Source organism: Aphelocoma coerulescens, assembly GCF_041296385.1.
Source record: "Aphelocoma coerulescens isolate FSJ_1873_10779 chromosome Z unlocalized genomic scaffold, UR_Acoe_1.0 ChrZ, whole genome shotgun sequence".
Taxonomy (NCBI): domain Eukaryota; kingdom Metazoa; phylum Chordata; class Aves; order Passeriformes; family Corvidae; genus Aphelocoma; species Aphelocoma coerulescens.
In genome coordinates, this window is record NW_027184085.1 from 43,594,195 (window position 1) to 43,610,296 (window position 16,102).

General features: G+C 38.9%; 1 protein-coding gene across 2 annotated transcripts in view; it reads right to left on the minus strand.

Moving 5' to 3' along the window:
• SLC44A1 (solute carrier family 44 member 1) overlaps positions 1-16,102 on the minus strand; it is a 66,476-nt gene that overhangs the window by 21,201 nt on the left and 29,173 nt on the right. For both annotated transcript variants that reach the window (XM_069001086.1, XM_069001085.1), the window contains exons 5-6: positions 6,297-6,390; positions 1,350-1,519 (exon numbers count right to left, since the gene is read on the minus strand). In XM_069001086.1, the coding sequence (XP_068857187.1) occupies positions 1,350-1,519; positions 6,297-6,390 (264 nt within the window). The remainder of the gene's footprint in view (positions 1-1,349; positions 1,520-6,296; positions 6,391-16,102) is intronic.

Sequence of the window (16,102 nt, forward strand, 5' to 3'; positions counted from 1 at the left end):
AGTAAAAAAACTATACAGCTAAGGCTAAGCGAGTGGGGTGCACGAGTGCATAGTCATAGTTTAACACATACATGTTTGTGTTCAGCAGTTACATGCAAGCCACTGGAACCTGGCTTTTTGAATCACAGTCTAACCCACTGTTTTAAAATAAATAATTTCTGTTTAATAAATTAGGAAAACTATTTTTTAAATTAACTGTATGTAAATTCTGCACTAACTTCTGACTCTAACTGAACTGAACAGTAGCACTGCAAAATCAGCCACTAGCTTTCAGATTCCAAACAGTTATTACCAAATACTGAAGCTATCAAGATGTAAAAATAAACAGCTTTCCAATTACAGCTAAAAACACACACAGTGGTCTTTCGTGTCTGTGTAGGGGGTGGTTAATGGTATGTAGTATCCTCTTCTTTTTCCTTTCTTTTTCCCTTCCTCCCCCCATTTCTTTTTTAACCACAAAAGCAAACTGAAAACAAAGGATCCCTATATCTGACACAGCTTTGCAATGTTTCTTTCTAAATGATATACTGTGCATATGCATAGCTAGTATCTTGATCCTCTCACTTTAGGACTTCAGATTTTATACACTGTATGAGTAAAACAGACTCACTAGGAAAGCAATTTATGTGGGTGGGCAACATTCCACTCTAAACAATTTGACTTTGTTAAGACAGCTCTTCAGTCTAGCGCAAAGTGTCACTCTATAAATTAGAGGCATCTCGCAGCTATAGAAACAATTCAGGACCTCTGTACTGTTGGGAATTTCCAGCTCTTTAGACAAGGCTGAGATTTTCAAAGACCTGAAGTTTTTAATTTGGGAGGAAGGGGAAGAAGGAGGTAACATACAGTACAACAAATGGGCATCTAATTTTCCTGTTTTCACTCTGAAAGTTCTCATATCTTTGCGCAAGTACGTTAAATGAAACAAATGAAATGCCCTACATCCAACAATGTGCATTTCTCACCCTGTCCTTTTTATTCGGAAAGGGTTTATTTGGACTTGAGTTGGTAGAAGATGACTACTACAAATGGGAAAAGGGAATACTATAATAAAAATTTGGAAAAAGGGGATGCTCTCTTAACTGTTAAAACTAATGTTGGCTAATTAACAGCCACACATCCACTATCTCGTAATCAGTGGAAGAGAAATAAAACCAGGAATGCATATATACAATACTTCTGAATAAGTTACCCAGCTCTCAAATACAATTTTAAAAAAGCATTCTGAAGAATTTGCTAAGGGATTGTCGCTATTATACATGTTTTTTGCTCATACTGTGGTTAAAGTGTGTTAACAATCTCCTAATGCAGTACACTAAGAAACAGCTAGTAATGAGAAAAACAATTACCTAGTGATAACAAGCAAAGTCCCATTATAATCTCTTTGCTGGTCATAACTCCACTAATCAGCCTGTGTAAGACACTACTGTCACTGACAAAGGTGATCAGGGCCTCTGCAAACTTGGCATAGCAGGAAATGTTCACAGGAGCACAGCGATGGAAGAATGGAATAGGTGCACTGGTGACACAAGAAAAAAAATCAGAAAAAAAAATTACTCCTACTTAATATAAATGCCACATCAACACACAAATGAAAGATGAATAGATGCAATCATTCTACCCTTATAACATCATAATCAGAAACCATGTGTTGAATGCACAAGTGCTGCTGAAATGAGGATGATCATAATGGAAAGTGATGCAGTTCTTACACATAACCCTGTGAGGCTGGAGTGTACATTCCAATAGGAAATTATTACCCTCCCATCCTTAAATGACAAGGCTCAGAAAGTATATGTTCCTATTTCCACTTAAATGTCTTTCTTTCAAGTGGTGAACCAGCAGCTGAAACAATGCCTTTCACTCATGTTAGAATGGAATACTGGCCCATATTTGCAGCAAAGGAAATTGCAGAATAACAATACACTTCTTGAGATGCATTTTGTGCTAAAGGACATCAGCATTCACAATTGCTGCCAAGCAAAACCAATGTATTTGTTCCTAGTCTTTCCCCATACTAAGCTTGTTCTTGTATTGAATTTTAAAATCACAGTGTTTCTATTCATTGACTTTGTTAAAATTATGCAAAACATGCCAGGATGTCTCTATTGCTTTGAACGGTTTTGGAAGCACCCTCACAAAATCTATTGAGACTATGCACTAAACTTTGCACAATGCTCAGAAGAACCTGCTTTCAAGTCCATCAGAGAAAGATACAAGAGAGCAAAAACTTTCCTTTTAAAGTGGCTAATTTTGTTTTCTAAATGTCTCCCATTTAGTAGCTGTCTGTCTTGCTCATAAAATACATCAGATCTCAAAGTGATCATTTGATCAATTCCCTGTTACATTTCAGACATTAATTACATGTTCCTTCCTGTAATTGGATCCAATGAAAAAATGTCTTTTGTATTGTTTCACCCTGCCCAATCTTCCTTATGTGAAAGATTTCAGTGGACTGTAGCAGCAATGAACATAATTTTCTGCAGTTTCCCCATTTCAGCAATGACCTAGAAATCAACAATTTTCTGTCCTCAATAACTATTTTTTAGGGCCATGTCTTTCCAAAATTCTAACCATCATTTTAAACACATAGTGAATAAACCAGCTGCCTTAGGCACGTCTTTCCTATCCATTGTTTTTTTGGGGAAAAAGGATGACATGCTGAAAACCATTAATGTGTAATTATACTGTAAAGAAATTGGGAGAAATTATGATCACCTGCCATATCTAGGTAATTAGTAGATCCTAGGTTTTAGTTTGAAGTCACTGATGATTGCAAATTTTATGGTTCTAGGCTTACTGCGCTGAGTAGGTAAATGCATTTGGAGATGCTCATATTGATGGTCTACTTTTGGATAGTAATGAATACAGCAGTTAAGCACAGCAAAGTAATTGTGCATTAGTCACAGTTGTTAAAAAACAAATTAAACCCATAATGATGGCTGCCCTACTTAAAAGGCAGTCCATGTATCCTCTTAGCCTCTTACAACATAACCTATTTTGAAATACTGCTGCTCATTATATGCAGTATTACTGTAAAAGACTGAAATTTGAGAGGTTTATTTAATTATTAACTACTACAACTTCGCAGAAAGCCTAGAGCATTTATAAGTTGTCACTACCAGTAACAAAGCCCAAATTTTGGGGCAGGAGTAAGCAAAACAATGTCATTCCTTCATCCAAATACAAAAATATCCACTTTGAAAAGCGAACTAATGGGATTAAAGCACTCTTCCAAAATACATCCCAACAGAGGGAAAACATGCTTTGTGCATCAGAGTTTATATTACTCATCTAATATCCCTTAACCTAAAGCAATTTCACTATCTATTTTAAGTTACCTATTTTCATGTACAGTAATTAATTGCTAAGTTTGTTTTAATTAATTTTAAAAAATAGGTTAGTGATTCCAATAAGCTTTCTTGAGTAAATGGGACTCCTGAGACTCCACTTTTGAGATCTGCTTCTGCTTCAGTGGTACTGACTGAATGAGTACATGAGGTAAAGTGTCTTAATAAAAAGCACAATAATAGATCTATTCGCCATGACCTGTGCTATTTTATATGACCTCTTGATTATATCTTGGTATATTATCTACTGAAAAAGAATTACAAATTTCTAAGAATAGCAACATGATGCTTAATCATAAACAAGAACAAATAAAGTTCAAGCCAGCAGATGATGGTCTCAGAAGCTGTATTTTTAAAGCAATACTCAAAGTTAGAAGATCCATCTGATTACTCAAGTATTAGATTTCAAAGAGTTTTTCCTTTCACTACTACCCATTGGCAAATACAGTAATCTGTGTGAGGGGAGGCGGAGTCTGATTGGAATGCCACACCTAGCTGCGTTTTATAACCTCTACAGGGCAGTCCCTCAGCACAGCTGGTTTATAGCTAAATGCCACAGGGACTGGACAGGTTTTCCTCCAAATCCTCTAAACAGTGAAGTCATGTCTACTGAGGCTGGGTGTGGAAGACACACATATTGCTGACTGCACCGCTAGACTATACTGCTTTGTCAAAGTTGGACGTAATACCTTGAAGATGGATGGTAGGAGTCCATTAACAGCATCAACTGAAGGCTGTGAAGAAGCCTGGTCATCAAACAGAAAACATCAAGGGACAGTCTTCACACCATATGCTACCTCCATCCCATGGAATTAATGGGAATCAGAGGGTCCATAACCCTTAACAGATTGTGCTGGTTTCAACTGGGGTAAAGATAATTTTCCACACAGTGGCTGGTATGAGGCTGAGTTCTGGATTTGCGCTGAACACAGTGTTGATAATGTAGAGATGTTTTTGTTATTGCTGAGCAGGGCTTGCCCAGAGCCAGGGCCTTTTCTGCTTTTTGCACTGCCATGATGGTGAGGAAGCTGGGGGTGCATGGGAGGTTGGGAAGAGACACAGGACAGGTGACCCCAACAGACTAAAGGGATATTTCAGACCACATGGCATCATACTTGGGATATAAAATGGGGGGAAGAAGAGGAAGGAGGGCACATTTGGAGTGGTGGTGTTTGTCTTCCCAAATAACTGTTGCATGTGATGAGGCTCAGCTCTCCTGGAGATGGCTGAACACCTGCCTACCCATGCAAAGTGATGAATTAATTCCTTGTTTTGCTTTGCTTGTGCGTGCAGCTTTTCCTTCCCCTCTTAAACCATCTTTATATCAACCCACAAGCTTTCTACCTTTTACCCTTCCAATTCTCTCCCCAGTCCTGCTAGTGGGGAAGTGAGTGAGTGGCTGTGTGGGGCTGGGTTGCTGGATGGGTTTAAATGATGACACAGATCAAATCTGACTGTTAGGTAAGTTCTGCCTGAATGCCTCAGTCTACAAGAAGTTGGGGTTTCGTTTGGTTGTCTCAAGAGGATTCCATTCCACCTTCAAATTACGTTTACTCAAATAATTTAACTATAAAAACTCGAAAACCAGTGCCTAAGCTTTTTTTTTCCCTTAGGGCATTAAGTTCAGACTTTCAATCTCAAAAACACTCAAACATATTGTACATTTTAGTAATACCGTATCAAAAAGGGGAAATACTCCCCCTACACAATAGCTTTTTTAAAATAAGTCTTGAGGTAGTTTTTATGAGGAATTTACATAGCATCATTAGAGCTCTAACACATTGTTCTATTCTTCTGCTTTCTACCTAAGCCATATTCATTGAGACTGAATGACATGGGAGCACACAATGAGAAGTCAATATAATTCTGGCAAAAATTAAGACTAACAAGCCTTTTCAGTATGCAACCTGGCAGTGAAGTTTTCATTTGTTTTTGTATTACTGCTGTAACAGCTGGCTAGCTGCATGGAATATTAATCTATTTCCCTATGGAAAAGTAAAAAAAAGTTAATATTCCAGCTGCTGCTAATTGTCACTCTAATACAAAAAAAAAAAATATTCAGTGGAGAGGTTACCATGTAAACAAGAAAGACTTAAAATCAGAGTTTGTAGAACTGACACAAATATCACATTTACTAAAAACATAACAGAAAACTATGCATAAAAAAAGACTCTGCAGTTACCACCCACTACTGAGTGTATTTGAGAAGATAAATTTTGAGAAAACACAACATGGCTCTTCTTGAGTTAGTGCAATTACTGACAGAAGGCTGTGCACAACAGCTAACAGATCACTTCTTTTCTCAGCAACGCTCATCTCCAAAGGTCCAGTCAGTATAGCTAGAAGAATTTATGAAGCTATGAATTTTGCAATCCTACTGCACAAACAGCAGTCCAATATAATACTTAAAGCAATAAACATAAAAATGATCTGTTAATAAAATACAGCCCTCTTTTTTGTACTTTACTATCCTTATATTAGTTGTTTGGGGACAGAAAGAGTAAAAAATGAAGCCATTTGCATCTACCTGACTGTCTGAGGTAAGGTATAAGAAGCAAATGCTGCAGAGAGCTGTGCATCCCTACACAATTTTTTCTCCCAAAGATTAAGTGTTCCACTATTGTCTCAGATCTGCATTGCTGAGAGGCAGCTGGCTATAGATAGGGTGAAAGGCAGTAAAACAGCTGATACTTAAAACAGTGTCAGTCACGTAAGATAGAAGAGAATTTGAAGATATCAGCTCAATAGTCTCAGTAACCTATACATAGAAAATGAGAGTTATTTTCACTACCTTTTAAAAAAGAATATTTTATAAATATATACAATAATGCACTAAAACATCTACCTGGTAAGAGTGAACATGTGCTGATATTTTCTAAAGAACTGTCATGATCAAAACAAATCTCTGCTCCCTCCACCCCAAATCAGACAACTTATTAATATTACCTCTCTGGAACAGGATATTTAGGACATAACTTGGCAGCCCTTGGGTCTGTAGTATATTCTGTTGGCTGTAGTTCATAGCTACACAGAGTGGATCCTGTTGAAAAGGAAAAAAAAAATTGGTGTGGAAAACAAATAAAAATCAAATATTCATATTCCTTGCAAACATCATTAAAACTGATACAGCTGCTGATTCTGCACCTCCTCATGTTATTAGCAAAAAGCTTTGCTACAGTTCCTCCTGTAAGGTAGTGGTGAATCCAACATAGTCATCAGTAGAGTACAACGACACTCTCCCTCTAGCTTTGGGTTTTCCAAAGTTTGGGTCTTTGAGTGGAAAAGACTAATTCACAATACAGTATAAAAGAGAAGGACACAAAATACTATGAAGTCCCCCTCCCTGGCTATTCCACCATGTTTTTCTTGATCATTTTTAAGGCATGAACATTGCATAACACAACATGCATGATAGAAAGAAAATATTCTTGGGTTTGCAGAGGTTTTTTACGTGTGCATATTCAAAATACAACTGGTCTACAGATTTCAGGGAGAGGAACAATGAACCTGAACTGATGAAGTTAGAAAGTTGGCTGAAAAATAACAGAAGCTCTGCATTACGTATCCAAAGCTTCTAAAAAGCTGAACTCTCTCCATTAAACAAATTGGTACAGGACAATAAAGATCAAGTTGCCTATAACAAAATTCAAACATAAATTTTCCTTTGTACCTGACACTTGCCTAATGGAAGTGCCTTACCTAGGAGAGGTCTCTTTCAATTTCTCTATAATGAAGACACTGAACATCTGACCCAATGCTTCTAGGAAATCAGCAACTTCCAAATCAGACTGGAGCCCTCATATGTCAGAAATTGCAGAGGTAAGGAAACCTCCAATGATATAAGCTGCCTATTCAAAAATTAATTTCCTTCCAAGCTTGTTTCCTAATACATTGCTTACTTCCAAATGCAAGGGCTTTTAATACATAACTTTCAGTGTCCTTTTTCCCTATGCAATACACTAAGGATTTATCTTAATAAGGACTTATCTTAATCTTGATCATCCATATAAATATTCAATTATTTCCATTATTAAAGTCTCCTCTTCAGGAATACTTCGTAGAAGAGAGTTCTGCAAACTGGATCTCGATAATACATATACACTATTACCCAAAATAAACCAAGACTTTTGACAAACAGCTTTATCTTGGCGTGCATTACACAAAACAGAACTATTATTTGTAGAATTTGTAGAGCATCATTTGCAGAAATTTTTTTTATCATTGCTCTATTTCTACCTCTATGAAGAGACCTCTTCTATTTACAGATGGAAAGAGCAGAGAGCCTACTTAGCTGCCTCAGCTGCTCTCTATCTAATGCAGTCTCTGGAGCACTATTTAAGTACAACTTCTACAAAGAGTTTTTTTGGAAGCCAGTCCTAACCACGAAATGCACTATTGAAGAAAATTAGATTTCCTACAAAGAAAAGTTACCAGGTGAAACATCTGAAATGCATTTTCAATTATACTGTTAATATGAATCTTTATGCCTCTGCTCGCTTATGTGGAAAACATGGCATAAGATAAACAGACATCAGACAAAACAACATTCCTTAGATCTTAGTTGTAAATGTAGTATCTAAAATATTTTGTCCTTCTTGAACAAAAGGCTCTATACTGCTGCAAAAATTTTTAACTTGTTCTTGTACATATGAAAGCTTCCAGATCATGTGCACTTACTAACAACTCCATCTGATAGAGGGGCTGGCAGTAGACAGTGTTACAGGTTTATCTTAAAAGCCAAAGGAAAAAGAAGATTGCAGATATTTACATTTATTTTGCTTTGAATATAGACTAAAAGATAAGTTATAAAGATGGATGACAGCCAGCTCAACATGACCCACTTGTGCCCAGGTGGCCAAGAAGTCCAATGGCCTGTTTCAGAAATAGTGTGGCTAGCAGGATCAGGGCAGGGATTGTCTCCCTGTACCTGGCACTGGTGAGGCCACCCCTCAAATCCTGTGTCTAGTTCTGGATCCCTCACTGCAAGAAAGACATTGAGGTCCTCGAGTGTCCCGAGAAGGGAAACGGAACTGGTGAACAGTCTGGAGCACAAGTCTTATGAGGAGCAACTGAAGGAGCTGGAGGTGTTTAGCCTGGAGAAAAGGAGTATCAGGGGTGACCTTATCACTCTCTACAACTGCCTGAAAGTAGGCTGTAGTGAGGTGGAGGTACAGTGTTAACTGTTCTCCCAGGTAACAAGAGACAGGGCAAGAAAAAATGGCATCAAGCTGTGCCAGGGAAAGTTTAGACTGGGTATTAAGAGTAATTTTTTCACCAAAAGGGTCATCAAGCATTGGAACAGGCAGCCCAGGGAAGCAGTTGAGCCACCATCCCTGGAGGTACTTAAAAGACATGCAGATGTGGAGCGTAGGTAAATGGTTTACTGAGGGACTTGATGATCTTAAGGGTGCTTTCCAGCCTAAATAATTCCCTGGTTATGATTCTATGGTGAGAACAAGGAGTTCTATGAGAAGAAGTGGGATGTGTGTTATGTGGACAAGTGTATACAGACTCATGACACACAATGTTTGGGGTCAGCCTGGCCATTCTGCCAAGTGACCACTGTGAACTACAGTTTAAGTATCTTATGCAAAGGCCCCCACATCTAAACAGGCCAGAGGGACAGGGCTGATATGTGGATGCCCATGCTCCATTTTGACTGCTAGCAGTTCAGGCAGGAGAGAAATAGGGTAGGATTTGCTATGGAAAGGAAAGGAAACTCTTTGTACAAATGTGTATCTGAAGACCTGTTTGGATCACAAATATAAACGAAGCAAAATCAAATACCAGACCCTGATCTGAATACAGGTCACAAGCCATTCAAGTAAGACCTGCAGGGTAACCCAGTACACTTCTGGCTGTAGAGGAAACTTGAGACACCTTGACAGGTCCCTCTGGAAGCCAACAGTATGTTCCCTCCTGTCATGCCTGACAACTCAGGCTGCCACTACCATCTCTTGCCTGGGAACTGCTTTTGGGCTACTCTGGATCTTTCCCCTCCAGCTGTCTACCTCACACAGCACGCTTCTTTAGAGTTACAGCCAAGCACAGAAATATTTTCCTGGAGTTTGCCAAACAAAGGGTATTAACCATCCTGTATTTAAAGAAACTACCAGTCCCAAAGCCGAAATAATGCCCATAAGATTATTAGTCCTTTTGTCCCATATAACTAGGCAGAAACTCTAATTATTCCCATAAATACTTATTTATATTTTGAACCTTCCAACTTCTCTAATACTGTGTAGGAGAGTTTTAGAACTCAAACGTGTGCTTGAATAACATCACTTTACATTAAATTTAAAACTGATTTCTTAACAATAGAGTCCGTGTGCATCAATAAATAGAAGTTTTCATTTTCTAAGGTGAGAGAGAGAAGAATGAACTTCACTGTCAAACCTTCCACTCCATATTAGTTACTCTAGGTTAGCAGAGACTGTCTAGCACAGCCTATCTTTTTGTTGCTCTTCAAGTTTGTACGGCCTAAAAAATCTTAAGGAAACATTTCAGTCATCTACCTTGCTGAGATAATTAGTTTACCAAAGTCACTACTTTTATTCCTAAATTATTATCACTCATAAATGTTTCAAAACCAGTATGTGCAGAACACAGAAAACAAACAAAAAGATCATTGAAATAATACACCTTTTGCTTCCTACAGGAATGCACATATTTCTTCTGGAGAAGCCCTTAGGCAAAAGTCATCAAACTGTCCTACAAGGATTGCATTTCAGATCCCAACATGTTTCAACCTTAAAGAAAAATACTTCTAAACTATGCAGAGCATCTGTTTTAGGGCTACTGGTGAGCACATAGTAGTGTGCCCGACTTGTGTGTGCACACTTTGGTCCCACAATTCCGTATTTCATCGTTTTACAAACAAAGTGGTGTCATAGAGACATACCATGGCTTCTGTTCCATGGTTTCTTTTCAATGACTAGAACTGCTCCAGCCATTAGAACATATTGGAGCCATAACTGGAGCAAAGTATCTCAAGAGACAAACTTCCAACCTAGCTGTAGGAGCTTCTTTTCTAAATCTCCCTTCTCTTTTGCCTAGGCTTGGATTAGTAAGGAGCTAAACAGCCATTATCTCTGGCATTCATAGAAAATAGCTATATTTAGCCCAAATTTATATATAAAGATGCTGTAGAAAGCCATAACTTTTACTTCAAAGATTCTTTCTAAATGAGAAGGCAAATCATTGCAAGTCTTGTCTGCTCAGAAGACACAGTGCACAGAAGGCATTAATGCCCTGCTTTCCACAACAGTACAGTAAACAGGAAGGTCCAAACTAACCAAAGGTGGTTAGATAAAAATACTTTTTGAGACCAGAGCTCCAGCACAGCTTTCCTTCCTGTATTTGCTGTACTGTAAACCAACAAACCCCTGCTAAAGCAGCATTACTATCAAGAGTTTACAGCTTGAGAAACGGTAGGATTTCCTAAGTCATCCAGTAAGAGGAGCAGTCCACAGAGGACACCAATGACATTTATATTCCCTGACTTATAGTAGTGGAAAGCATACCAGGGGTTTTGGACTGCATTCTGAGAGCTCAGCAGGGTCTACCCATCTATCAACACTTACTAACAGCAACTAATAAAACAAGGACTTTCAGATCTAGAAACATGGATTCATATTCAGAGTCAAGGATTTAAGCAGAAAAATACAGAACGATGCAGAGACAACATGGATAGCTTCAGTATCAGGAGCAGCACAGTCACCTTAGAAGTTTAGGAGCATGTTTCGTTTAAGTTACAAAGAGCTCCAAGCAGCTCCACATAGCCCTTCTCACACACACATGGCAAAGCACAGCCTGAGAGACTACAAACCACAGTTTTGATAAAGTAATTTAAATGAACTTCCATTCTGAGTCTGACATTGTGTGTGTATTGTGCACAAATGTGGCATGACATACGTGATGTGTTTAATGCTTTTTTAGCATGCATGACACCACAGCCATCATCACAACCAGCTTCATGAGAGGAAAGTCCTGCTTGTCCAACATGACTTTCTTCTAGGACAGGGTAAACCACCTAGCTGACCAAGGGAAGCCAGATGATGCAATATTTTTCAAACTTCTGGAGAAAATGTCCAGCCCACAGCTGGATAAACACATCCTGTGGTGGGTGAGGAGCTGGCTCAGGGGTCAGGCACAAAGGGTTACAGTGAATGGGTGACATCAGACTGGTGGCCTGTCACTGGTGGGGTTCCACAGGGCTCCACCTGAGCCCCTTTGCTGTTCAACATTTTCATAAACAACTTGGACACAAGACTGAGGTCCACAGTAAGTTTGGTGATACAAAATTGGGAGGAGCCATTCACTCTCTCAAAGGCAGAGGCCCTGCAGAGAGGCCTCAACAAATGAGAGAGCTGGGTAATCACCACCTGTATGAAGTTTAAGAAAGACAAGTGCTGGATTCTGCACCTGGGACAGGGCAACCCTGGACACATGGACAGACCAGGGAATAAGACTCTGGAGAACAGTGCTGCAGAAAGGGACCTGGGGGTCCTGGTCAAGGGCAAATTGAATATCAGCCAGCAGTGCCCTGGCAGCCAGGAGGGCCAACCTTGTCCTGGGGTGCATCAGGCACAGCATCACCAGCTGGGCAAGGGAGGGGATTGTCCCGCTCTGCTCTGCACTGGGGCAGCCTCACCTTGAGTGCTGGGGGCAGTTCTGGTGCCACAATATAAGAAAGATATTAAGCTCTTGAAGAGCATCCAAAGGAGGGCACCAAAGATGATGAAGGAACTTGAGGAGAAGCTGTGTGAGGAATGGATGAGGTCACTTGGTTGATTCAGCCTGGACAAGACTGAGGGGAGCCTGCAACTTTCTTGTGAGGGGAAAAGGAGAGGCAGGTACTTCTCTGTGGTGACCTGTGACAGGACCTGCGTGAATGGCCCGAAGTTGTGTCAGGAGAGATTTAGGTTGCATATTATGAAAAGGTTCTTCACCTTTTCAGAGGTGACTGGGCACTGGAACAGGCTCCCCAGGGAAGTGGTCACAGCATAAGCCTAACAGAGTTCAAGAAGTGTTTGGACAATACACTCAGGTACACGGTGTGATTCTTGGGGTATCCTGCACAGGGCCAGAAGGTGGACTTCATGGTGGGTCCCCCCAACTCAGCATATTCTATAGTGACTGATAACTGACTTCTAAAAGGCCATGTGACAAAGCAGAGATTATAGTTCAAAAACTTAGTATCTTATTTCATTGTCTCCTTCACACATAACATCTTATTAGTTCATGAAGTTCTCTGACACAGGAATAAAATTCACAGACACAGAAATGTGCGGAAATGTTAGCAGCAATGAGACTGTTTAAATCACAACTCCTCATCTCTGGACTTTCAGCCCTGTCCTACTTCCTCTTGAGTTCTGTGTATTTTATGACTAAGTTCACCAATTAAAACTTAGTTAACATTGTGAATACATGACTCACAGATGATTATGCTTCACCAACCCATGCAATAAAGGCTAGAATATGTTACTGACACTGACAGAGCTGGAGTTCACTGGTGTTCAGGAAGGACAAGGTTCCCAGACTGTCACAAGGATAAAATTCTTAACACTTTCCTACATTTCTCACTCCAGAACCTGGCTGAAATCTATCTGTCAAACTCCATCAGCTCTAAAGTGTTAATCTGAACCACACTACCCATTCAAAGCTTCATGCAATGAGACAACTTGGTACACTTCCAATAATTGGGTATTGCCTTGGCATATCATGGACTAGCAACACAGCGTAGAAAAGTGAGAGCTTAAAACGGTGTCTCATGTATCTGGCTGCTGCAAATTCAAGAGCCAAAACCCACAGAACTGGTAGGATGCCAAACCCTACTTCCACAAAAGGTGGTAGTTACAATCCTTTGCTGAGTTCTGTCAGTAAAGAGAACAATGTTGCATGACCCCAGAAAAAGCACACCTATGGCAAGTAATAACATGAACCTCTCTTCATGAACTCCTGTCAAGTGGAAAAAGGTTCAGATCACCATGAAACAAACCACATTATGTTGACCAGGCTTACTTTAATCTTTGACTGCTAGGTTTGACAATAGTAATTATAACACGTCTACAACTATAGGAAGTAATTCTATTCAGAACACAAGCACTAAGCACAAAAGCTTAGGATTGTATAAATTTCCTATTTACCTATTTTAGAACAACAAAACCTTTCCAAGAGCACACACATATGATGCTTCATTTAGAAATGAAGTAGCATTTAGTTATGCATAGATTAGCATCAGAGCTGGAAATGACTGAGAAAACAAGAACTCTACATCTTAGCCATAGATTTTAATGTGGTCTAAAGTATCATATAAAGTGGAAGTACCAGAGGATTGCACAAACATTGCAGCTATGCCTTTTGCAAATGTGCGGGAATAGAGCCAGAAAACCAAAAAAGGACAGAGCTGAACCTTGACACCTAAATCTGATTTCTGGGCCCTAGCAAAATAGGGATGCCTTGAGATGAGCAAAAAGGCATAGGACAGACTGTCCTTGCTGTCAGGACTTCTCAGATTAATATGACAGAGTTATCCTCAGTGAAAAAAGAAAGCTTCATACTCTAGATCTACCCACTGGTGCCTTCCAGAAGCATAGTGTGGCTTTTAAAGAAAGAACAGCAAGGTTTATACATATCTATACTTCCAGTTGTTGCAGAGAGACATGCCACCACTCCTTTAAAGCAATGAGCATCAAAGGGCAGGAGAAATTACAGTTGCTTTTATACGTAAATATAGGACTGAAGTGAAAGTAAGCAGTCTCCAGTGCCTGCAAGAATATTCCAAGAAAGATACATCAAAAATCCCACTAGTTACATCTTCAAAAGTCTCTAGAATTGAAGACCAAAAACATGCTGTTACAACTAAGAGTATGTAAAAAAATGCCTAGATTCAGAATTTTTATATATATATATATATATATGTGTATTTCGAGTTGTAATTAAAAAAAAGACAATAGTCTTCCCTGTCTCCCATTCTTATTAACAGTACAGAGTTGAACACAAATATTAATCTACCTATTCCTCCACTTGAATTTCTTCCAGTGCTAAATAAAACCAGCTACTCTGGAACTAAATTAAGAATCCATCTAGTCAAGTAGCAGATGTTTCTCCTACTGAATCTTTAGCTCTGAACCACTTAGAACTTAAGGATATTCTTCAGCGCTAACGCAATATCCAAACAGTACTATTCTAAGAGTTTATTTTTTGTGTTTAAAATATTCTCATGGCAGTAAGTTTTGTAAATTAACTATAACTTGTGTGCAGAAAAATCTCTTTGAAGCTTAGCAATTTCATTTTTGATCTCTAGTTTCACATTACTCAGGTTATGAGATAAAGGAATAATAATTTTTCAACCTTCTCTAAGATATTCCTGCTTTTAATGACCTTATTCTTCCTGAGAGTTTTCTCTTTACAGACAGAGGAAATCACTGGTCCTCTTATTACAATAATCCTTGCTTCCCTTCTCAGTATGTATATACATACAGTATGTGAATACATACTGAGTACATACATATGTGTGTGTTTGTGTGTAAGTTTAAAAAAAAAAATTGTCAAGAAAAGACCAGAACACAGCCTTTATGATGCCAACAAAGCATGAGTTTACACAAAATGCAGTCCCTCTTCATAATTCACAAACATTACTCTTTCAGACAATGCTCTGCCTCCAACTTCATCCTCTTGTGATCCTCGGTAGTTACACAATCTCTTCCCCAAGTACCACTAACGATTTAAAATTAAAGCACTATATGCATAACAATAGTTTCCCACTCCTTCATTCTGGGGGCACTCCTTTTGATCTGACATTTTATTCCACTGCATTTGATAGCAGGGTTTTTTCCTCCATATAATTCTAAATAATTCAGTAGTCACAACAAGATTTATAACCTTGCTGTTTCTTCCCCTTTCCAAATTGTTTATTAATGTAATCAATAACACAACACAGCATTACTGGAGGACTCCACATGCTGCCACTTTCTGTTGAGGAAACACTCATTCTAACTAGAGGATACATTTCCAATACTACACAGACCTGATGGACAGTTCTGGTAACAAGATAGAGTAGCAGTGGATGACTGTATCTCAAAACTGCTCATAATGTATTTTTACTCTAGTCAATAAAAAAAATTATGCACAAAATTAACATACACAGATTTCCAAAGACCTATGGGTGCAGAATTGCTTTAAGCATAAGATTCCTATAACTAACACAGTACAACATATTTCAAGAAAATCGTAAGCAAAGGATTAATCAGCATATTTTCACTGAAAACAAAGGCAGGGGGAACAAGAGCAGACAAAAAAATGTCAGAAGCTCGCAGTGACCCATGTAACAGCTATTTCTAAGGCAAGTGCCAACAGGAACTGCAAAGACGTACTTTGACTACTACACATGAAGATGTCATTATCTTCAGACAAAAGAAAAATCCTTTTTGTTTCCCCTGTGGTTCCTTCTAATAGCTCAGAGATATCACATGCTCTCACTTAGCCAGACTGATTTCCTTTATTGATCTCTTTCAGGACAGTCTCTATAGCAAACTTAATGAAGCATTCCCTCTGGCTCTATGTCCACCCAGATCACAACTAGTCTGGTCTAGCTACAGAATTCTGACAACAGAGATGTCTGCCAATGTGCTGCAAAACAAAAATTTCATTTTAGGTTCCTAAATATGCATCCAATTATTTACACAATGAATAGGAATAGGAGTTCCCACACTGAGCAGACACTGTAGTTATTACTGAATTAAACACAA